Source organism: Vairimorpha ceranae, assembly GCF_000988165.1.
Source record: "Vairimorpha ceranae strain PA08 1199 chromosome Unknown NODE_7, whole genome shotgun sequence".
NCBI classification, from domain to species: Eukaryota; Fungi; Microsporidia; family Nosematidae; genus Vairimorpha; species Vairimorpha ceranae.
In genome coordinates this window covers 36,440-58,656 of record NW_020169302.1, presented here as the reverse complement: position 1 = coordinate 58,656, position 22,217 = coordinate 36,440, and the positions used below count along the sequence as shown (strand labels likewise).

At 25.9% G+C, this 22,217-nt stretch overlaps 13 protein-coding genes across 13 annotated transcripts; 3 read left to right on the top strand and 10 right to left on the bottom strand.

Moving 5' to 3' along the window:
* Positions 1-563: 563 nt before the first annotated feature.
* Positions 564-3,155, bottom strand: AAJ76_700055502 (formin-like protein; the record flags this gene model as incomplete). Its single annotated transcript, XM_024476297.1, has 1 exon — positions 564-3,155. One exon carries the CDS (start codon positions 3,153-3,155, stop codon positions 564-566), a length of 2,592 nt encoding a protein of 863 aa, XP_024331821.1.
* A 496-nt stretch (positions 3,156-3,651) lies between these two features.
* AAJ76_700054847 (hypothetical protein) lies at positions 3,652-3,810 on the bottom strand (the record flags this gene model as incomplete). Its single annotated transcript, XM_024476296.1, has 1 exon — positions 3,652-3,810. One exon carries the CDS (start codon positions 3,808-3,810, stop codon positions 3,652-3,654), a length of 159 nt encoding a protein of 52 aa, XP_024331820.1.
* A 552-nt stretch (positions 3,811-4,362) lies between these two features.
* On the bottom strand, positions 4,363-5,424 carry AAJ76_700053233 (transcription initiation factor tfiid 70kda subunit; the record flags this gene model as incomplete). The annotated part of the gene is made up of 1 exon (XM_024476294.1): positions 4,363-5,424. The coding sequence occupies one exon, from the start codon at positions 5,422-5,424 to the stop codon at positions 4,363-4,365; it is 1,062 nt and encodes a 353-aa protein (XP_024331819.1).
* Positions 5,425-7,680: 2,256 nt separating this feature from the next.
* AAJ76_700049564 (hypothetical protein) lies at positions 7,681-9,093 on the bottom strand (the record flags this gene model as incomplete). Its single annotated transcript, XM_024476292.1, has 1 exon — positions 7,681-9,093. The coding sequence occupies one exon, from the start codon at positions 9,091-9,093 to the stop codon at positions 7,681-7,683; it is 1,413 nt and encodes a 470-aa protein (XP_024331818.1).
* Positions 9,094-9,151: 58 nt separating this feature from the next.
* On the bottom strand, positions 9,152-10,678 carry AAJ76_700047979 (polyadenylate-binding protein 2; the record flags this gene model as incomplete). The annotated part of the gene is made up of 1 exon (XM_024476290.1): positions 9,152-10,678. The coding sequence occupies one exon, from the start codon at positions 10,676-10,678 to the stop codon at positions 9,152-9,154; it is 1,527 nt and encodes a 508-aa protein (XP_024331817.1).
* Positions 10,679-11,411: 733 nt separating this feature from the next.
* AAJ76_700047245 (hypothetical protein) lies at positions 11,412-12,056 on the top strand (the record flags this gene model as incomplete). Its single annotated transcript, XM_024476289.1, has 1 exon — positions 11,412-12,056. The coding sequence occupies one exon, from the start codon at positions 11,412-11,414 to the stop codon at positions 12,054-12,056; it is 645 nt and encodes a 214-aa protein (XP_024331816.1).
* A 38-nt stretch (positions 12,057-12,094) lies between these two features.
* Positions 12,095-12,628, bottom strand: AAJ76_700046029 (chromatin remodeling protein; the record flags this gene model as incomplete). Its single annotated transcript, XM_024476288.1, has 1 exon — positions 12,095-12,628. One exon carries the CDS (start codon positions 12,626-12,628, stop codon positions 12,095-12,097), a length of 534 nt encoding a protein of 177 aa, XP_024331815.1.
* A 15-nt stretch (positions 12,629-12,643) lies between these two features.
* On the bottom strand, positions 12,644-13,273 carry AAJ76_700045384 (ribosomal rna-processing protein 8-like protein; the record flags this gene model as incomplete). Its single annotated transcript, XM_024476287.1, has 1 exon — positions 12,644-13,273. One exon carries the CDS (start codon positions 13,271-13,273, stop codon positions 12,644-12,646), a length of 630 nt encoding a protein of 209 aa, XP_024331814.1.
* A 34-nt stretch (positions 13,274-13,307) lies between these two features.
* On the top strand, positions 13,308-14,366 carry AAJ76_700045349 (dna replication factor c small subunit; the record flags this gene model as incomplete). Its single annotated transcript, XM_024476286.1, has 1 exon — positions 13,308-14,366. One exon carries the CDS (start codon positions 13,308-13,310, stop codon positions 14,364-14,366), a length of 1,059 nt encoding a protein of 352 aa, XP_024331813.1.
* A 61-nt stretch (positions 14,367-14,427) lies between these two features.
* On the bottom strand, positions 14,428-15,900 carry AAJ76_700042757 (phosphoglycerate -bisphosphoglycerate-independent; the record flags this gene model as incomplete). The annotated part of the gene is made up of 1 exon (XM_024476285.1): positions 14,428-15,900. One exon carries the CDS (start codon positions 15,898-15,900, stop codon positions 14,428-14,430), a length of 1,473 nt encoding a protein of 490 aa, XP_024331812.1.
* A 920-nt stretch (positions 15,901-16,820) lies between these two features.
* Positions 16,821-17,186, bottom strand: AAJ76_700041471 (atp-binding domain; the record flags this gene model as incomplete). The annotated part of the gene is made up of 1 exon (XM_024476284.1): positions 16,821-17,186. One exon carries the CDS (start codon positions 17,184-17,186, stop codon positions 16,821-16,823), a length of 366 nt encoding a protein of 121 aa, XP_024331811.1.
* A 275-nt stretch (positions 17,187-17,461) lies between these two features.
* AAJ76_700039738 (vacuolar atp synthase subunit b) lies at positions 17,462-18,919 on the bottom strand (the record flags this gene model as incomplete). Its single annotated transcript, XM_024476283.1, has 1 exon — positions 17,462-18,919. One exon carries the CDS (start codon positions 18,917-18,919, stop codon positions 17,462-17,464), a length of 1,458 nt encoding a protein of 485 aa, XP_024331810.1.
* A 445-nt stretch (positions 18,920-19,364) lies between these two features.
* AAJ76_700039292 (transcription initiation factor tfiid subunit taf1) lies at positions 19,365-21,989 on the top strand (the record flags this gene model as incomplete). The annotated part of the gene is made up of 1 exon (XM_024476282.1): positions 19,365-21,989. One exon carries the CDS (start codon positions 19,365-19,367, stop codon positions 21,987-21,989), a length of 2,625 nt encoding a protein of 874 aa, XP_024331809.1.
* Positions 21,990-22,217: the final 228 nt, after the last annotated feature.

Here is a 22,217-nt window from a genome sequence, read left to right as displayed (position 1 = left end):
TAATAATAATATAAGAAATCTTTTTTAAACTAAAAAATTTATAAAATTTCACAACTTGTTACTAACTTTCTAAATTTCATCTACATTGGCGTTAAATTAAATTTTGGATAAACACGTAGTTGAGTTTTTTTAGAAGTTACAAGCTTAGATAGCTCTAATTTCTTTTTGTTGACATTGACATTTATATATGTAACCAAAATTCTATTGTTTGTATTGCTATTATGTAATAACATTAAGATTATTATTAACGTTAAGATTATTTATTTCTTTAGTTTCAGGCATGATGGAATTAGGGTTAAAAATTATTAGAATATTTATATCTCTACGACAATTAAAATTGGTTTTAAAAGCTCAGTTAAAAGGTAATTTTAAATTTTTAAAAAAGTATAATAAATTGATATTTATTGTGATAAATCTTAATAAAAAAAACATATAAACAAGTTTGTACTTTAAAATTTTTAAAATAGTTAAGTTTAATTTTATTTTCTTTTTATTTCTAGAAGTATTATTTATATATAAAATATTTTAGAAAGTAATTTTATATGTATTCTAGTAAAATTTCTTTATCTATTATTAGTTTCATAAATAGGCTGCTTATAATTTGTAATTTTACTTATTAAGTAAGCAATACAATCAAGCATATCAATTATACTCCTTTTATCATCTTCATTAAAAAGCTTTTTAATTAGTACAATTTTTTCCGTACATTTTTCATAATTACTTTTTATATTTGTTAACTTATCAGCTACAAATAAAAAAAAGTTTGTAAATGTTGCCTTATCATTTTCTAATGTATAATACATTTGAAGATTGTCTTTGTACTGTTTAATCAAAAAATTAATTTTTTCTTTTATCTTTATAATCTGTTCTTTTCTTATTATATTAAGGTATTTAAAATCTCTCTGTAAATTTATTGAAATGCTATTGTATTCCATACTTTCCATAAAAAATTGAAATAACGAATAATCCTCGTGTCCTTTATAATCTACAAAAAGATATATGCTTGATAACATAAACCCGGCCGATTTCTTTTTTCTAGCAGAAAAATCATAATTAATCAAATTTCCTATGTCTAATATCATTTTTAAAATAATTTTAAAATCTTTACTTTCTATTATTTTATCAAATGTAAATTTTATTTTTTCTAATAAATTTTCAATAAGAAATATTTCATCAAAAAATTTGCGTTCAAATAACAAAATTTTAACTATCTTTTTAACTTCTAATAACTTTGAATATTCTAACATAATTTTTTCTTCTGGCATCAATTTTGAAAAGTCATAATTTGCTAAAACATACGTCTCTTCATATGTCGGAAAAACATGTTCCAAATTTAATAAATCTTGTATAAAAATATCTTTTGGATTATTAATTAACATATCGTATATGTTTTTTGGATTGATATTTTTTTTGTTTAAATGGCTTATTGCTAAAGAAACAAGAAAAAGTCTTTTTTGATCAATAACAGTAACTGCCTGATTTAACTGATTATTGTTTATATGTTCTGTATCTTTGCTATTAACACAAAAATATTTTTTAAACTTTTCAACATCTAATTTTGATTTATAAATATCCAGGTCTTTAAATATAGTACCATCATTATCATTTATCGGTACCCAATGTAGGGGTCTTAAAGCTTTACAATTCATTTCATTTACATTTTCAACTAAAATCTTTTTCTTCTTCAATACAAACTTTTTGGTGGGGTTTTTTAGTATAAGAGAAGGTTTTTCCTCATCTTTAATGAGTTCAATATCCGGTAAATCTTTATTTAGTATATTTTTATACAGGTTATCTTTATCAAAAGGTTTTATTGGTATAATGTCCTCTTGTTTTAATATTTTATATTCTTCCGTGTTCTTTGTTTTTTGGAAATGTATAAAAGTAGTTTTAAGAGATTTGCCTTGAGAAAAAAGATTTGTGTAGCCTTTTTTTTCAAGCAACGAAATCAAAGAACTTGCTTCTGCATTTGAATAATTCAATAAACTGCAAAATGTAGCTATATTCTTTTCGTATCCCTTTTTAAATAACATTTCAAATTTGCTATCATTTTTATTTCTTTTAAAAAGCTCATTAATTGTTATTATTCCTTGAATAATATTGTATTTGTTTTCATATAAGCTTAAATTAATATAATTTTCAGTTTCCAAAAAAACTAAATCAAAATTAAATTCATCTTGAAATTTAGATTTTATATCAGTTAAAACATCCTCTTTATTGTATCTAAATACACCTTGATCGTAAAAAAATACATTAAATGGAAACTCGAAAATTGTCTTTTTTTTATCTTTATTTATAAAATCTATAGTAAAATTAATATCATCAGTTATTTCCATATTAAGATTATTTAATACAATATAAAAATTATCTTTATAAATGATATCAATATCATCGACATCTTTAGTTTTAGTTATATTTTTCTGATTTTGGTGAATTGAAAAAGAAATCTTGAAGTTGTCAAATCCTTCTATTTTTGGGTAATTAGAAATAATTATTTGGTGCAACTTTAATGTTGCTAGCCTATCATTTTTTTTACAATAGAGATTGTAAAAATATTTTTTGTATCTATCAATTGTATTTAAATCAGTAATATTTTTTTTAAAATGTTCAAAATTTGAAAAAATTAAACCTATATTAATCTTCTCTGTTAAATAAATATTCACACATTCTATTAAAATTGCAAACAAAGTTAATTTTTCATAGTTTACTTCTATAAAAGCCACATTTGTATCACTAAGCTGTAACCAAGAATAAATTGAATTTGAAATTTCTCCAAAAAAATTACAATCGTATAAAATTTTTTTAAGGCATAAAATACTCCCTGATAATTTTGTATTTTCATTTGTTGTATAATAAAGATAATTATTATTTAGTCTTGTTTTCTCTAAATATTTCTGTACATCACCAGTGAAATTTTTACAGTCCAAAAAATTTGTCTCTCCATCCCAAACCTCTCCTATTAGAAAAATTTTAGGAGATATTTTCCAAATATTTATTTTCTGTCTGTTATCTTTAACTTGAGGCTTTTTAAATTGTTTCTTTACTTCACTAATAGAGATTTTCTCAATTTTTTCTAATATTTTTAAACTAGGATTATTTACATACAAAGGTTTTTTTGCATTATTTTCAAAATTCTTTTTTATATCTGGATTCATGCACTTTGATTTTTTTCGAACATTAATAAGATAAAACAATAAATTTGTTTCTTTTTTTATTTGTCTTTCAATGATCAATAATAATTGGTAAAATTGTAATTTTTAAGAATACTTATTAAAAACATAAAAAACACATTTTTTTATCGTTGTATTTAATTCTTCTGATATTTTGCATTGAATTAAAATATTTACGTATAGTAAAGAATAGCACAAAACAAAAAAAATTAACACTTTTTAAATATAAATTGATTGATAAAAAAAATGGTTTGTTTTCTATTTAACCCTTTAAAATATAAAAAAATTTAAAGTTAATGTAAATTTAATTGGTTAATTAACATATCCATTTGACCAAAGTGAGGCAATTATTGATGTTAATAACGTTTGTAAATAAATAGTATTATTAAGATAATTTTTATAATTAAAAAGTAATAATTTTATTTGTTAAGCCACTTTAAAATTAAAAATTAAGTAAATACTTTGATCGATTTATGTACTTTTATAAAATAAATGTGGCGTGTTTGCCAGGGATTGTCCCTGTGGAAAAAAAGCATTCTAGGATGCTGTGGGAAATATGTTTACGTAAAGTGTTTTTATTGAAATCGGACTTAGTACTTGTAGAAGAATGTTTGTTGTAGTGACTACCCTGATTCATCATTTTTTAAATTAAATCTTCTTATTTATATTTATTGTAAACCAATGAACATATTTGTTTAGCAAATGGTCCAATATATTAATTTAATCATTAAAACAAATGACGTTTCAACGTGATATTGTAAATCATTGGCACCTTAAAATGTGGTATCAAAATTATACCACAAAATGAAATAAAAAATATTGTGATTAAAAACTTTTATATTTTATATCTTTTTGTATAACATGCAAGTTTTTACTATTTTTTTCTAAATTGTAAACTTTAAAACTGTTTACTAATGTTTGTATTTTTTATAGATAATTGAGCATAGAAAACACCTTCAAATTGTCAATCTTAATTATAAAACTTCAAAAGAAACTGATATTGGCTAATCAATAAAGTCATAAAATTTAATGTCAAAAACATAATTATTGTTTTATTTAATTAATATTTAAAATTTAATATGTAATTGTTAGCGTATTTTATAATTTAATATAAAATTGCGTTTAGTTTACACATAAATCACTAAAAATAAAAAGTAACAAAATAAACTCAATTGTCCTTAAAAAAATAAACTTAGTTGTTTATTAGCCTATTAAGTTCTTCATTCACGCTAAAATGTCCAATTTCCTTTTTATATATTTCTGATTTAGGTTTAATTACATTATTAATTACTTCCTGAGACAAAATTCCAAGACATCTCAAAGCACCAAGTTGAACATTTTCATTTTTGTCTTTGTCTAGCCAAGTTTTAGATAGTGTGCTAATAATTCTTGGGCCAAGGGTTTTGTATTTACTAGCAAAGTTATCGTAAACAAATTTAATAACATCAGAAGATAAATATCTAACAGAGTCATCAACAGACTTACCAACAACACATGTAAGTAGTGAAGGTAGTATCTGGTGAAGATAAGGATCAATAAATATGTATTGATTATTTAATAGGCTGTTATACATCATTATTACAGTTTTTAATTTTTCTGTAACTTTTAAATTTTTTATTATCTGTTGATTAAAATGATGAATAAAGTAAGGTACTAATTGTTGTATACCACTTTCATTTTTAAGACATTCTATTGCGATATCTTCATCAGTTTCCATTGTTTGTATAATTTTCTCAAAATACATATTAAGCTCTTTTGTCAAAATGTGTTTATTTTGTGATTTGAGTTCTGTCTCTTCTTGATATGTTATTAAAGTGTCCTTCTTCTGTTCAGTCTTTTGTATTAAAATAGGATTCTGAGCAGTTTGTGGCTGTACGCCTTCAATAGCAAGCCAATGGCTTTGTATCGAAGTGTTAAGCGGGATTTTAGGAAGTGGCCTTTCCAAATATTCTTCAATGTCTAATTCTTCGTCGGGGACGTAAAAAATACCTGAAGGAAGACCTTTAAAAACAAGATTATCTTGTGGATCGTATCCAAATAACGGATCTACATTTCTACTTATAAGTCCATAGTTAATATCTTCGATACTTAATTTCGTTCTTTTACTAGCAAGCATAAACTTGCTTCCTTCTTGACATATTTCTTTGATTCTGTATTCCAAATCTTGAGACAAAATTCTCAATGCGTCGTCATCAATATTTGTAATTCCTACAGATTGTGCATAAGATTTTAATGTTTCTAGAGAAAACAGCATAAAAGGGGAAAAAATTGAATAGAAAGCAAAATATAAATTTGTAAAGTACAAAAAATAGACTCATAAATATAATTCTAAATTCACATTTCTATTCAAAGTAAAAGACTACAAATTAAAGTGTTTAAAGTTGTTAATTTCAATAAGTTTTATTTAGTATTAACTTAAGCTAAAAAAAAAAGAATCTGTGCATAAAATGTAAAATAGAAGAACACATTATAAACAATGATAATCGTATCATCAATCATCAACATATATAAAAAGTTTGAATCTAACATTTTTTTATTATTTAACCATTCTTTTTTTAAAATTTGTAAAATTCTCTATATTTTTTGTTAAGAACGAGTAATTTCATTTAAAGGATCATTTCTCTAAGCACGGAACGGTGTTTTCGTACATTTTCCATCGCTTTTGTTCAAATAAATGAATCTTATACAGATACAAGGTGTTTATAGCAAATTTTAATTTATAGTAAAAAGGGCCAAATTGCAATTAAAAATAATAAAATAAGTACATACACAAAGACACATCATATCCATTAAAATGAAAGAACACACATTAAATTTGTAATTTCGTTTAAAACGGGATGGCACAAGTTAGTTTTTTTATTATAAAATACTGGTGTAAAGCTTATGTAAATCTGAGACTTAAAAGAGTCGTTATCAAATTGTTCCTTAAAATAATATATACATGTAATTGTTAAATACAGTAGTGACAAAAAAAGGAATATTAAATTTCGCAATAACAAGTTTTGTAATATGACAAATTGTCCCTATTTAAGAGAGCTTACGAAAATTTATAATTGTTTAAGTAGTTAATTTTTTTTGTACAAAAACACAATGCTTTTTTTAGTTTAATGAAAAAAAAGGAATATTTTTATTTAAAATTTAGTATCTCCACCTTTAGCTCTTAATAATTTGATACATTTAATTTTCATGTTCTATACCAGTTTTTTTAACACTTTAGCATGTATTTTATTCCACCTCTCTTCAACACATTTCTTTAATTCATTTATATATTTTGATTTTCTTTTTCCTACCTCTACCCTAAGAATATGCCATAAACTTTTTATAGGATTCATGTCTAAGGATTGTGTAGATTAATCTAAAGTAAAAATTTTTTAACCGAACGAATAATCTCTAGTTCATTTACTTGTATGTTTCGGATCATTATTTTGCTATAAAATAAAATTTTTTAATTTAATTTTTTTTGCAGAAGTCTCAAGATAATTGTCTAAAATTCTACAATATGCTTCGCTATTCATTATACCATCAATTATACACATTTTCAACCTCTGCACGCAAAAAAACATGTTCAAACCATGATACTACCACCTTAATGTTTTATTGTGAATTTAAATTTTTTTTTATTATATCTTTGGCAAACTTTTCTTCAAACATAAACTCTCCCATCAGAGCCAAATAAGTAAGTTATTTTTTTATCGTTAAAAATAACCTTATTCCGTCTCTTATCAGAGTAGTAAGCATACTTGCTTGCACAATCTTTTCTTTTCAAAATATGCTTTTTAGGCAAAAATGATTTTTTACATCAAATCCTACAACGTATTCCCATACACGCAAGTAATCTCTTATAAATTTAACAAATTTATTTTTTCTGTCCTTTTTTATAATCTATAGCAAGCTTAATACTCCAATTTGTGGATCAGCATTTATTTTTTTTAAACTAGAATATATCATTACTATTCAGGAATAAATGTCTACCAGAATTTGCTTTTCTTTCAATTTGTCCTGTTTCATTAATTTTTTTCTTAGGTTTAGACATTACTGGCTGACTTACCGAGTACTTTTTTTGCAACTTCTTTTTGTTTTCTGTCTATTTCAATGTAAGCCTTAATTTCGGATTTTTCACTTAAAGATACTTTTTGTGGCATAAGGGATTAAAATTAAACTTTTTATAGTTTCAAATATTTCTTCCGCCAATTTTTCAATACAAAAAAATATTCCTTTTTATTCCAACTAAAATAAAAATTATTATGTCAATACCAAAAAAGATTCAAAAGAACAATGTTAATTGTTCTCAAAGTATTCTATAATTTTTTATAAAGTAAAAGAATAGAAAGTTGCGACTAAAAAAGTATGATTACTATACTATTTTAATATTCCTTGTTTTTTGCCACCATTTTATATAAAACAAATTTATTAAGAAAATGATCCAGACATGTTTATTGTTATTACATTGGAACCTTAAAAATAAAGCAAAATATTTGAGTATAAAGATATGTCTTATATAAAAAAATGTTTAATCCTTGCGCGGAAGAGACAATGGGCCTAATTTAGAATCAATAAGTCCTTTATAGTATTTTTGTTCAAATATCTTATTAACAATATCATTTTTACTAAATAATTTAAAGTCGGGTTCTAAATTTCCTATCTGTAAAACAATATAAATAATTTTTACAGGAGCATTGGTTTTAAATCCTTTTATATCGCAATGCGTTAATGAAACATCAAATCCAAGATTTTTTAAGGCCGTTAACATTTTAATAAGTCTAATGCATGGCATTTTTAAGTTCTTAGAAAGTAAAGGTATTTCATAATACCACATAGTAGATATCTCTTGACCAACAAAATTAAAAATACCTACCAATCTATTATCATCTGAAGATAAATTTGATTTAATTTTACTAACCAAATTTTGATCATGTAGGTGCTTATTCCAAAATGGACCACATATTTTCATTTTTTTGTTACATACCTCACAAATATTACCATTCGAAAAATTAATAGTTTCACATGCATTTTTCAATTTCTTCATAAAATCGGGGTCTTCTAAACTAAACAACTTATAATTAATATTACAATTTACTACTTGCCGGTTTCCATCAGCACTTTTAAAATTACCGCAATTACATAAATAAAACAGCCCGTTGTCTGCAATAACACGTTTTTCGCCTTTTTTTAAAATTCTTACAAAAACTCTTAGGTAAAAATCTAAGCTAAGAGAAAGTAATGGCTCGATAGAAACACCGAATTTAGCGGCGTGTCGTGATATACACGATAAAAGACTCCTGAGCGCCATCTCTTTAGCTGAATACTTTTTTAATATTGTGGTCTCATATTTAACAATGCTCTTATTCTCGTTGGTTATCAAAACCCCTTTATCTGTACTTGTAAAGCAAATAAGCCCATTGTGTTTTATAGCTCGGATAGCATTTTCAATGTATTCTGAACAACTACCAAATGGATCAATGTCAATAACATCAAAAAAATTTTGTAACGTGCACATTAAAACATTACAATCAGATTTAACTACATTTATATGACTAAATGTTTCACGAATTTCACATAAATTTTTTTCAAAATATTTAATTTGAGAAGAAGAAACATTATTGTATTTTAAATTCTCAAAGATGGTGTCTATCGCATTGTCGTTAATATCATTGAAGAATAAATTTAAATTTTTGATTTCTTTTAGATATCTCAATCCTCTAAGGCCTGTAGCCGACATCGCATCAAGAATTCTAATGTTTTCTTTATTTTTAAAATATTCAGATATAACTAAAATGGATATATCTCTATTTGTTTTCTGCGCAGGATTATAAAATGTAGTATCGTTCTTCCTAATACTAACTTTTCCCTCATTAATTATATGGAAATTGGATCCATTCGTGGCTACTGATTCGCGTGTAGTAGAAATTTTATCATTGCTCATAGGGTTACTATAAAATTAAAAATTCGTAAAAATAAATTCAACTTTTTAAGTAAATATTTTAATTGTTTTTATATTTTTCCTTTTTTTCTTCAATAATGTAATTTATGTTGTTTGTTAAAATATCGTTATATTCTTCCATCTCTAACACTTCATTTTTTGGTTTTTTTGTCAAAATGTTAGAAATCTTTTTTGCAAACTCTTCATCCGTGTTCACATCTAATTTATCCCATTCATTTTTAAAATTGGTAGCTGTTTTTAGTACCAAATCAAAAAGCTTTTTATTTTTAACTTCAGTAGTCGAAAGGTTAGAAAACATTTCATAATTGAAAGATGAATTTGGTGTAATTTTCAGCGGAGAACTATATATAAAAGGTACCGTAGAATTTATATTAATTGATGACATCATTTTTTCTTTAGTTCTTTCTGCTTTGTTTTTAAAATACGTAACGTTCAATTTGTTATTGTCAATAAAAAGCTCATTCCCTTTTTCAATAGCAATAAAAGCTTCATCAGATGTCGAATAACAAACATAAGCATATTTCCTCTGTTCATTAACAGCATCAATTCCAATAGAAAAAGACACAATTGAACCAAACTCACTAAAAATTTCAAAAATATCATCTTTTTCTATAAAAGCAGGAATATTAGTAATATAAAGATTTCTCTTAATATTTTGTCCTTCTAAAGACAATTGTTCAAAAGACCTTTTAAGATATTCTTCTCTTTCTTCCTTTTTCTGTGCCTTTTGAATGTAAAAAGGTTCAAGCTTCGTAGTGTAAGAATTTTCTTCAAAAGGAAAAATCTGCTTACCATGTAACTCCTGGATTGCATTTTGTGCAGATTCATGGGACTCAAAATTAGCAAATGCGAAGCCCTTAGAAACAAAAGTGCCGTCTTTAAGTGGAAAATATATAGAAGTGATATTTCCATATTTATTCAATAAAGACTCTAAATCTTTTTCAGTAAATGACTCAGGAAAATTTTTGATAAAACAATTCGTAAATTTTGGCTCGAGTTTAACTGGCTTATTTTCTAATGCTTGCTCTTCTTGTTTTCTTCTTTTTTCCTTGTCAAATATTTCAACCTGAATAATCTTATTATCAAGCTTTCCTCCGTCACAATGTTTAATAGCCATTTTAGCAGATTTCTTTTTATCAAATTGCACAAATCCGTAATTCTTAGGTTTCCCATCGGCATATGTTGCTATTTTAGCACTAATAATTGTTCCAAAAACAGAAAATGTATCATATAAATTTTCATTAGTAAATGAAGATGGTAAATTTTTAACTATCAAATTAGCATCTTCCCTTTTACTTTTCTCATCCATGCATGGTAATACCCTTATGTTCTTCTTATTAAGTCTAAAATTATTATATTCCTTAATAGCTCTATCGGCAGCATCTCCATTAGCAAATGTAACAAATGCAAATGATGAAAGTGGCTCTATCCTTTTTTTAAGTTTAATTTTTACCACTTCTCCAATGGAAGAAAATATTCTAAATAAATCCGATTCTAAAGTTTTAGAAGACAGATCCCCGACGTAAATAGTTGCAAAAATTTCATTATTTTTCTCATTTTGATCCATGCTTGATAAAGTGAAGGGGGTTTAAAATAATTTTTTTTTTCAATAAAAAATTAATGTTTTAAAATGTTTCAGGAAAAATCTTTATTTTACAAAAATAAAAATAATATCGAATTGTTTAATATATTTATACATTTAATAAGATTTTGATATCTAAAATAACAAATGATAATTACAATGTTATTTTTATAATATTTGTTAATTTTAAAATCAGTATTGATAAACATTTACAAAATCATCAATTTTTAAAAATAAGAAATATTGATAGAGTAATGTATAATCTGCATAATGCTAGATTTCATATAGTATATAATTGTTACAAAATGTCATAAATTTATAAATAAAACTTTTTGCAAAAATTTAAAGTGAAAAGGTTTTATCTATAAGTTAATAATTTCAACATATTATTAGCATGAAAAGTTAACTAACTTGTATTTATTTATAAAATAAAATTGCTTTTATTACAATCTAAATCAAATATATTTTTTTGTATAGTTAACAATCCATGCATCTAAAAAAGATATAACCAACTTTCAATTACACATATTTAAAATCAGCAAAATTGCTACTTAACAAAGTATTTATATCTATACTAAAACTTTATAGTAACATTAAAATTTCCAACTTATAATTTGGTAAAGTTTTTAATTATTGATACAATGGAATTTCTAAAACTTTGTTTTTAATATTATTGGTTTTTTAAACATTTAGAAACTTAATATTAAATTTAACCCCTATGGACCACAAGATTGAAGGAGACAAATGTCTGTCAGCAGGGAATTATGCTGAATACTATCAGAATTATAAAAAATATCATAATGTCACACAAACGCAGACTTCTAAAGAAGAACTAAATAAAGCCAAAAAGAAATATGATCTTTATAAAGAACTTTGTGAATTTCTTAAAAAAGAAGAAAATAAATATTACGATATTCTAAATCTTAAACAAGATGCAACACAAAAAGAAATAAGAGATTCATACACAAAATTAATAAGCAAATATCATCCTGATAGAACGAAAATGAAAGAGTCAAATTCTGTTTCTAGAATCCTTCATAAGGCGTATGTAATTCTTAGTAACACCAAAAAAAGACAAGAATATGATAATTCATTAAAATCAACATTTAGCACACAGTTTAATTTACGAGAATGGAATATTAACCAAAATAATATTTTTACAAATAGTAGCTTTATGCATGATCCTAATAATTTTTTTTGGCATCACAACAATGACGAGTTTACGATACTAAACAATATATTATACAGAAGTTTTTATAGATATACGCCTAATAGAAGATTAGTAATACACAACCTTGAAGATAATTTTTTTCTTAAATTAATAATTTTAATCTTATTGAGTTATTTTATTTTACTTGTTTAAACAAACAAAATCAAAATAAACTGTTTATTAAATTTATATTATTTCATCTTCTTACATTCAGTACAATACCATACACTTTTCGGTGGCAGAGTGATTCCTGCACATACAAAATGAAACCATTTTATTCTACAATTGGTATTATTACAAGCAATCATATTGTCATATGCTTTCTGTTTGCAAATACAATAGTATGGTCCATGTTCTTTATAACGTCCAACTTTTACTATTCTATTAATATTCTCAATATCTAATTTCGGTAATAAATTATTTTCATAATTCATGTTGCAAATTTTATCACTTTTTTCTTGTAAATCCAAAAGCACTTTTTTTAAAACGTCAGAAGAATCTATAAGAACTTTTCTTAACTTAAAAATTTTTGTAGACAACTTTTTTATTTTTTCTTCATCTACACTGTATCCTCTATAAGTATACTTTAAAAGCTTATTATATTTATTTATTAACTTATCTAATTTTAAATTAATTCTTGTATTTTTACGAATAAAAAGATAAACATCAAGAGGAATTTGTTGAATATTTTCTATCAGCTTATCATAAGTTTCAAAAATATTCATAAGGGGTGAAAAAAATTATCTTTTTTTGTAACTGCAAGGCTTCAATAAAACTTTTGGTATCTTCTTTTTACAAAAATCTTTATCTTTCTTAAGTTCTATAATAACAAAATGCGTATTAGATGTATCACAATTTAAGATAGAAAAACCAAATTGTTCTAGCTGTTTACAAAAATAATTAACACTATTAACACGACTTTTTACTTCTGCCAAATAAAAAATCCCATCTATTTTTAATATTCTCGATACTTCTAATAAAACTTTAGAAATATAATCCATCATCAAACTTAAACAACACACTACAACATCAATCTTTTTATCATCTAAAGGGAGCGCAGAAATATCAGCTTTAATAATATTCTTATTAATTGGAAATGCATCAAAAGAAAAAACATTTTTGAAAGTCTGACTTATTTTTCCTACTCCACATCCCAAATCTGCTATAACTGCTTCTTTATTCTTGTCTTCAATTTTTTTAATAATCAAATCTAACGGATTTACTGGCCATTTTCTAATTTGGTATTCATAATACTTGTAATAATCTTTCATGTCATTGTCATTAATCTTTCTATTTTTGTATAGCTTATCATTCAACAATCTAAACTTACTACCAAGAAGTCGATTTTCAAGCTTTTCAATAAATTTCATGGGGTATTGAAAAAAAAATTATTTTGAACCCAAAATGTTATGGTTAGAAAAATATAAACCTCGAGATTTTAATTCAATGACTGACCACACAGAAATTATTTCTATTTTGCAAAAATACAACATACATAATATTCCACATCTGATTTTTCACGGAAAGTCGGGAAGCGGCAAGAAATTAATTGCTTACAATTTGATTAAACATCTTTTTGGACAAATATCTGTGCCTAATGTACGTACAAGTGAAGTCAAAGCAGGCAGTAGAATGATTGAAGTTAATTTTTTAGAAGCCAATGAATTTATTGAAATCTCTCCATCCGATTATAATTTCCAAGATAAAGTTATAATACAATCAATAATTAAAGAAATGGCACAAAGTAGACCTGTAATGTCTTTTTTTAGCACCAAAAAAACGCCTTCCATTAAATTTGTCATTATATCGGCAGCGCATGATCTTTCACATGAGGCACAAGCAGCGCTTCGTCGAACTATAGAAGTATATTCTGAATGTTTTAGAATAATACTTATTTGTTCACAACTCTCAAAAATCATTGAACCAATAAGAAGTCGATGTGTTTTTGTAAGAATCAGAGGTTTTAAGCCACAGGAAATAAAAAATCATATAAAAAATATTGTAACAGCAGAAAACATAAATATTAATGAACAAAATATTGAACAGATTATAAAAATTTCTGATGGAAACATGCGAAGGGCCCTTGGTTTGTTAGAAATTTTATATCTTAAGCACTCAGAGGAAGTTAATAAGAGATTGAAACTTGATTTAAATCATGTAAAATTGGAATGGGAAGTTGTAATGGATGAAATTTCAGCATTGGTTCGTAGATCACATAAAACAGAAACTATAATTGAAGTTCGTAAAAAACTTTATGTTCTTATTAATTCTTGTATAACAGCACATTGTATTTTAATGGAGCTTTATAAAAGATTTGTAATTAAAGAATCAGAAATTACAAGAATGAAAATTGTTGATTTAGCCTTAATTTATGAAGAAAGATTAAGACAAGGTACAAAAGGTATATATCATATAGAAGCTTTTATTATTGGATGTGTGTGTGCTTTTAGTAAATTATTATAATACCATTTTTTTAATAAATTGATATTTTTTTTTGGAATAAGTTTAAAGTTGTTTTTTAATTTTATACAATTGGCTTTCCTGTAAATTCTTGGGGTGGCTCAATGCCAAATAGTGATAATATTGTAGGCGCAACATCAGCTAATGAATATTCAGAGTTTTCATAGCCCCAATCGGTATTATTTTTTGTTCTTTCTTTGGGTATTGTTACAATAAATGGAACTTTATTGCTTGTATGTTTTTTACTGACTAAATTTTGTATTTCATCAAACATAATTTCTGCATTGCCATGGTCTGCCGTTATTATTAAAACGTAATTGTGCAATAAACATTGATTATAAATTTTACCAATTTGATCATCAACGCACTCAACGGCTTTTACTGTTGCGTTATAATCTCCTGTATGTCCTACCATATCTGGTGCTGCGAAATTTGCTACAATAAATTGTTTATTTTCTGTAATACTTGTAATTATTTCGTTAGCAATATTTTCTGATGACATTTTAGGATTTTCTGCAAAAGATTTAACCTTTTTTGATTCAACAATTTTTCTATCTTCAAATTTATGCTTTTTTTCTGTTCCACCATTGAAAAAATAGGTTACATGCGCATACTTTTCTGTTTCAGCAATGTGAACTTGTTCAATACCATTCTTTTCAAGAATATCGGAGAGTGTATTTATAACTTTACTAGGTTTAAAGATAACATTTTGAGTCAAGCCTTTTTCATATTCGGTAAATGTAAACAAATTATATTTTTCATTTATAAATTTTTTCGTAATCTGCCGCATTCTATCAGCACGAAAATTAAAAAATAATATAAGATCATCTTTTTGAATTCTTCCTTTTGTACTAAATAATGCAGGAACAATATTTTCATCGTTATATCCTTTGTTATATTGATCTTTAATATAATTTTTAATGTTATCAAATTCTTTTTCTGAGGTCAATGTATTAAAATACTTATTTATTCTATCTTCATTATTATCACGATCCATGGCGTAAAATCTTCCCCCTACTGAAGCAATACTGTAATTCTGCGAATCCAAACAATTTGTAAGTATACAATCTAAATATTCAGTAAAAGCGTAAGGTGCTGTATCGCGCCCATCTGAAATACAATGAACAAAAATTTCTTCAAAATTTTTACTAAGTGTGTTTATTAGTCCTATTAAATGGTTTACATGAGAATGTATGCCACCATCACTCACCAACCCGATTAAGTGTAATCTTTTTTTATTTAGTGCTATAAGAGATCTAAGGTTTTCTTTAATAGAACCTGATGAGAATGCCTCATCAATCAAAATAATATTTTGTTTGACTACGCGACCAGAACCAATTGTCAGATGTCCTACTTCGGAATTTCCCATACAGCCTTCATGTAATCCAACGTATTTACCACTAGCATGAATTAAATAGCTTAAATATTTTTTAGATAAAAAACGCATGTTTTTACAGTTTGCATCTTGTATGGCATCCTTTTGTTTAGGCTTTAAGTTATGACCCCAACCATCTAAAACTATTAAGCATATTTTCATTTCTGTAGTTTTAATAAAAATTTAAATACAGAGAAAAACCAATAAAAAAACATTAATTAGTATGAATATTTTATTTACCAATAACAATAAGCAATAGAATCGATAGGTAAATTAGTAAAATGTGTTTATATGCATTTAAAACACGACAATACGCTTATCTTAGACTTTAATTTAAATATATATTTTATGTTAAAAATTCTAAGGTCTAATGAAATCTTTCTAGACTATCATATGTGCATTAAATACGAATCTAGCCTTAATGTGCATTAACAAATAACTTTTTAAAATGTAAATTTTTTTAAGAAATGAGACTGTGATTATTTATTTCAAAAATTATGATATTTATTTGCAAAAGGATGTTAAACTTAATGTTATTCAATTTAATTTGCAATAAATAACGTTTTTAAGATTAAGCTTAGTAATAATAGTTGTCAGTATCACAATAATCATTGTCGTATTTTCTTATATAGGCCTTTAATAATTAGATTTCAAAATATCCTCAATATAAATAATTTTTATTTCAACTTATATTTTTCTATGGAGTTTAAAAACAGACACAAAAAAGTTTGTGCATTTTTTTGAGATATTAGAATTAAATTTGAGTGAAACTTTAAGTCAAAAAAAATCATTTATTTTTAAATTTTTCCATTTAAATAGAATTTTTGCAAATATAAAAAAACTAAGGATAATGCAAGTTTATTATTACAGTTGTTCCTTTATGGTAAATTATGATAATTGTATTAAAAGTTTAAGTAGACTTGCGCGCAGGTAAATTCAATGCATAAAAATAAACCGAACAGTATTAATTGTTCAAAAAAATAAATTGATGGCAGAATCTACCGAAAAATATATGTAACAAAAATAGTATTATTTACCTCAGTATTTTTATTTCTATAAACTAAAGCGCAATAACAGGTTACTTATTGGTAATTATTCTCAATAATCTTGTTAATAAACAGTTCGTATTGCTTGAACAAGTCTCTTAAGTCTTTGTTAGATTGCTTTTTTACAACTCTTGTAACTGCATTTAAAAAGCATCTATTCAATCCACTAATCTTATCTTCATTTTCTGGCTGAGATAATATTGAAAAAGAGGGAAGTATTCCTTTAAGTGTGCTAGTTTCACCAATAGTACCTTTTAATTTAGTAATATTGGCCCTGGCCCGTCTTCTTGGCCGTTCAACCGGCTGAGATGTAACTTCGTTAGTCTGATTAACTGTTTCTTCTTCTTGTTGAGAATAGGGTGACAATTGATCAAGCGCTTTACGTTTTTTTGAATCAGACATTTAGGGGTAAAAAAATAATAGCCATAAGTTACATTTACTAGACTATATTGTAACTAAGAATTAAAATTATAATTATCACTTTTAAACAATTATTGTCGATTAAATTTTATTTGTTACTAATATAGACAATTTTAAGTTAGAAATCCGCCTTATTTAAATATTATTAAAAATTAACAATTATTTTTTAAAAAAACAAAATTAAGAAAATTTTAGTATTAACTTTAAAATATGATTATTCAAGGTGCGTTAATGCTCATAAATATTTAAAAATTTATTTAATCATCATTTAGTTGAACATCAGAAGGTGGCACTGAATGAAACTCATCTAAAATTTTAGCAGGAATTCTATTTAACATTTCGCGTGGATAAATTTTAAGTAAATTCCAGGCAAGATCAAGAGACTGATCAATTGTTCTACATTCATCATAACCTTGCGATACAAATTCTTTATCAAAAGATTCTTTAAATTCAATAGATAACTTGTCTTCATAAGATAAAGACTCTTCACCGACTACTGCTTTCATGCTTTGTGCGTCTTTACCAATCGCATATTTAGCATAAAGTTGATTAGATACATCAGAATGGTCTTTTCGTGTCATATTCTCACCAATAGCACTTTTCATTAATCTAGACAACGATGGCAATACATTAATAGGTGGATAAATTTGTCTGTTGTGTAACTGCCTGTCAATATAAATCTGTCCTTCAGTAATAAATCCAGTTAAATCGGGTATTGGATGAGTAATATCATCATTAGGCATTGTTAAAATAGGAATTTGTGTGATAGATCCATTTTTACCATCTATTCTTCCCGCTCTTTCGTAAATAGTACTCAAATCAGTATACATATAACCAGGATATCCTCTTCTACCAGGAACTTCTTCTCTAGCAGCACTAACTTCTCTTAACGAATCTGCATATGAGCTCATATCAGTCAATATAACTAAAACATGCATTTCTCTTTCATAAGCAAGATATTCTGCAGCGGTCAGTGCCAATCTTGGAGTAATAATACGCTCAATTGTAGGATCATTCGCAAGATTTAAAAATAAAGCTGTACGTTCAGAGCTTCCGGTTTCATCAAAACTATTTTTAAAAAATTTTGCTGTTTCTTGGTTAACTCCCATTGCAGCAAAAATTATTGCAAAATTTTCATCACTCATATCCTTGACATCTTTCTTTTTAACAAGGCCAGCTTGTCTACATATCTGAGCTGCCACTTCGTTGTGAGGTAACCCCGATCCACTAAAAATTGGAATCTTTTGTCCTCTGGCAATAGAATTCATAACATCTATAGACGATATACCTGTCTGAATCATTTCTTCAGGATATGTTCTTACTATTGGATTAAGAGGTTGTCCTTGTATGTCAAGATAGTCACTGGCTATTACATTGCATCCACCATCAATTGGTATTCCACTACCATTAAACACTCTCCCCAACATATCTTCAGAAACAGGCATTTTTAAAGTATGTCCTGTAAATGTAACGTGTGTTTTTTTAACATCAATTCCCGCTGTTCCTTCAAATACCTGAACAACTGCCTTTTTTCCTTGTACTTCTAAAACCTGTCCTTGTTTGTTTGTCCCATCTGCCAGAGTAAGATTAACTATTTCCGCATATTTTAGGTAGTCTATGTCGTCTAAAATTACTAGAGGACCATTGACACCAACTACTTTCCTGTAGGTCATTTTTGGCTCAACATTCCAATCAGATAAAATTTTCGAATTCATTTTTTTGAGGGATAAAAATCTGTTGTTAGGACAATAAGCATATGAAAACTTTAAGAATCTATATATATAAAAAGTTTGAATCTGAAAATTTATTTAATCTTATTATTCTACTTTATTAAAGGTAAGAAAATAATAATTTGTACTATCTGAAAAATTTAGTAATCAAAGGCGTTTATATGCAAAAAAATCTAATAATTATTTTTGTTCTTGTATTTACCACGTAATTGTATAAACTTTTTGTACAATTTTGTAAAAAATTGTGAACAAAGAAAAAACAGACTATAAAAATGTAAGTATAAATTTGTAGTGTAAAGATTTTAAACAAAAAAGTAGATTTTTTTTTCTTATTGCATTCAAAATTTATACCAATGATTGAAATTATTTTACAAACAAATTTAACATAAATTTAAAGTGTACAGATTTTTAATTTTTTACCCATTTTTTAATGTCACCAAACAATTTGACAAATAGTGAATCAAAACAACAGAAACATTCACTACCTAGAAGTTTTTTAGACTTGTTAGTTGTAGAAAAGCCTCTAACATATAAATTTAAGAAATATAAATTTTGTAAAGTAAGAAGTGAAAATATGGGATATGAGATTGATGACCAAACAAAATTTAGGAATACTACTGCATATGCACGGCCTCACAATACAGTAATCAAAAGTATTTCTGGGTCTACAAAAAATGCAGGACTTAAAAATTATCTTAAAAAAAAGCAGTTAGAAAAAGATATAAAAAAGCAATATATTAATTTACAAGAAAACTCTAATCTTGTAGACATTGGTGATAATGTTAATCATCCTTTTGATTTGATTGATTGGGAAAAAGATATTATTTATGATACAGATAAAGATTTTAGTAATCATTATAAAGATTCATTAGTACATTCTCCTCTTGTTACAGAGTTTGTTGAGGCAATTTTTGATGACGAATGGGAAAATAACATAATTTTTGATGAAGACGTTCAGCTGAAACATAAATACTATCCTACCATGTATCTAGAAGATCCTAATCTTATTTTTGATAAAACTGATTATAAAAAAAGTTTAAAATCTAAAAAGAGACAAAAAGAATATTTTTCGGGAGACAAGCCTATTAAAAGTAAATTTAATATTTCCAATGATAAATATTATAGCCAAGAAACAAGGTCTAAAAGTAGTTTAGGTTCTTTTGGTGTACAACACAGTCTACCGGCTTTGAAATTGGATCCTAGATTTTATAAAACGAATCATTCTAGAGAAGAGTTAAGAAATTTTCATAGGCCTAAACTAGTGCTTCCTCAAGGGCTTATTAAATTCTTTGATGTTGTAGAATGTGAAACTCTTTCATCAAATATTATAAAAAAAATAAGTGAACTTACACTAAAAGACAACTCTGATTTTGTACTTTTTGAGTACTCGGAAGAATTTCCTCCATTTGTTGTAAATTGTGGAATGGTGAGTCTAATTAATACTTACTATAGAAAAACGTCTTTAAGGGACGACTATGAGACAGATGCACCAAATCTGGTTATTTTGGATCCCGAAGATCCTTCGCCATTTTTTAGCTTCGGAGATGTAAAACAAGGCACAACGTTACAATCTTTAACAAATAATCTCTTCACCGCTCCTATTTTTAGTCATCAAAATGATGATTTTTTGTGTATTTTAGAAACAGTAGACGGTATTTCGAAAATTTATCCTAGGCCAATTTCTAGTATATTTTGTGTTGGTCAAGAATTTCCTGTTGACGAAATTTACGCACCGCATTCTAGAAAACTCAATATTTTTTGTAAAAATCGTCTTAAAGTAGCTGCTTATAGATTATTTACATGTAAAGATAAAGGATTTAGAGAATTTAAAATGTCACAATTAGATCAACTATTTCCATATTTTAGTGAAGGCAGTAAACGGAAATGGCTTAAAGAGTACGCAGATTGTGTTAAAAAAGGTAAAGAAAACATATGGATATTAAAACCTACATCATCTGTTCTAACAGAAGAAGATTTACGAAAATTAATTACACCTGAAAACATTTGTCAATATGAAAGTATGCTTGCCTCTGAAAGAAGGCTTGAAGACTCTGGTTATAAATGTGTTGTAGATAGTCAAGATGAGGAAGATGATAGTCTTTTTATTATTCCTTGGCAATTAACTAAAAATTTTATAAATGCTGCGAACGGTAAGGGACTACTTGAACTGGTTGGTCCTGCTGATCCTACGGGCATTGGTGAAGGATTTAGTTTTAGAAAAATAAAATTAATTAAAGGTAATGAAAATGAAAATAGGAAGATTATTAGCGAGCATCAAGCAAAATATAAATCTGAGATAAATAAAATATGGTCTAGTCAGTTATCTTCATTAAGTAGTTCAAAAGAAATTCCTTGTGAGCCTTTTTATCTTCAAGAAGACACACCTAAATCAGAGCAAAAAATAACAGAAAAAAATGAAGAAGGTGGATTGCTAGTAATAAAACGAACTTTTGTAGATGAATTTGGAGAAAAAGTAGAAATAGAGCGCATTACAAATCCTAAAGTTATAAAATTATATTTGAAATCTAGAAAAACAATACAATATGACGAGAAAAAATCATTCCTAAAATGTGGAAATTGTGGACAAACAGGTCATATGAAAACGAACAAAACATGTCCTAATTTTACACAATCTAAAAAGCCGACAAAAAAGAAGATTGATTTTGAAAGAAGAAAGGCCAAGTCTATATTTCATGACATAATGTTTAACATTTTAAATAAGTGTTTTAATCTTCCATATTCTTTAGCATTTCACAGACCAGTGTCAATAAAAAGATTTCCTAATTATCTTACTATAGTAGATAATCCTATTGACCTTACTACTATTAAAACAAAAGTACGACATAACAAATATACTCTTTTTAAAGATTTTTTAGACGATCTTGAACTTATGAAAAATAATTGTGTAAAATATAACGGGTTAGAGCATTCATTAACAAAAGTCGCAGAAAAAATGATAGAAATAGGAAACGATGACTGGAATGCAAATAAAGAACGAATTGATGAAGCCGAAAATATTTTTATAGAGTATGATTATGATGAAAATGAACTTTAAAGTTAAAAAAATATATTTCGTTTTAATTAATTTTTAAAGACTTAAAAATTGCTTAAATAACCTTTACTTAATCTTAATGTTTTACAATCTTTTAGGTTGAAGATTCCTTTAATTAACAAAAACAGTTAAATCTGATGTTAAGCATTAAACAATTAAATTTTTGTGTTGTAGTATATTAAACTTTTACTTGTCAAAAATACAACAAATAAAATTATTTCCATTTAAATC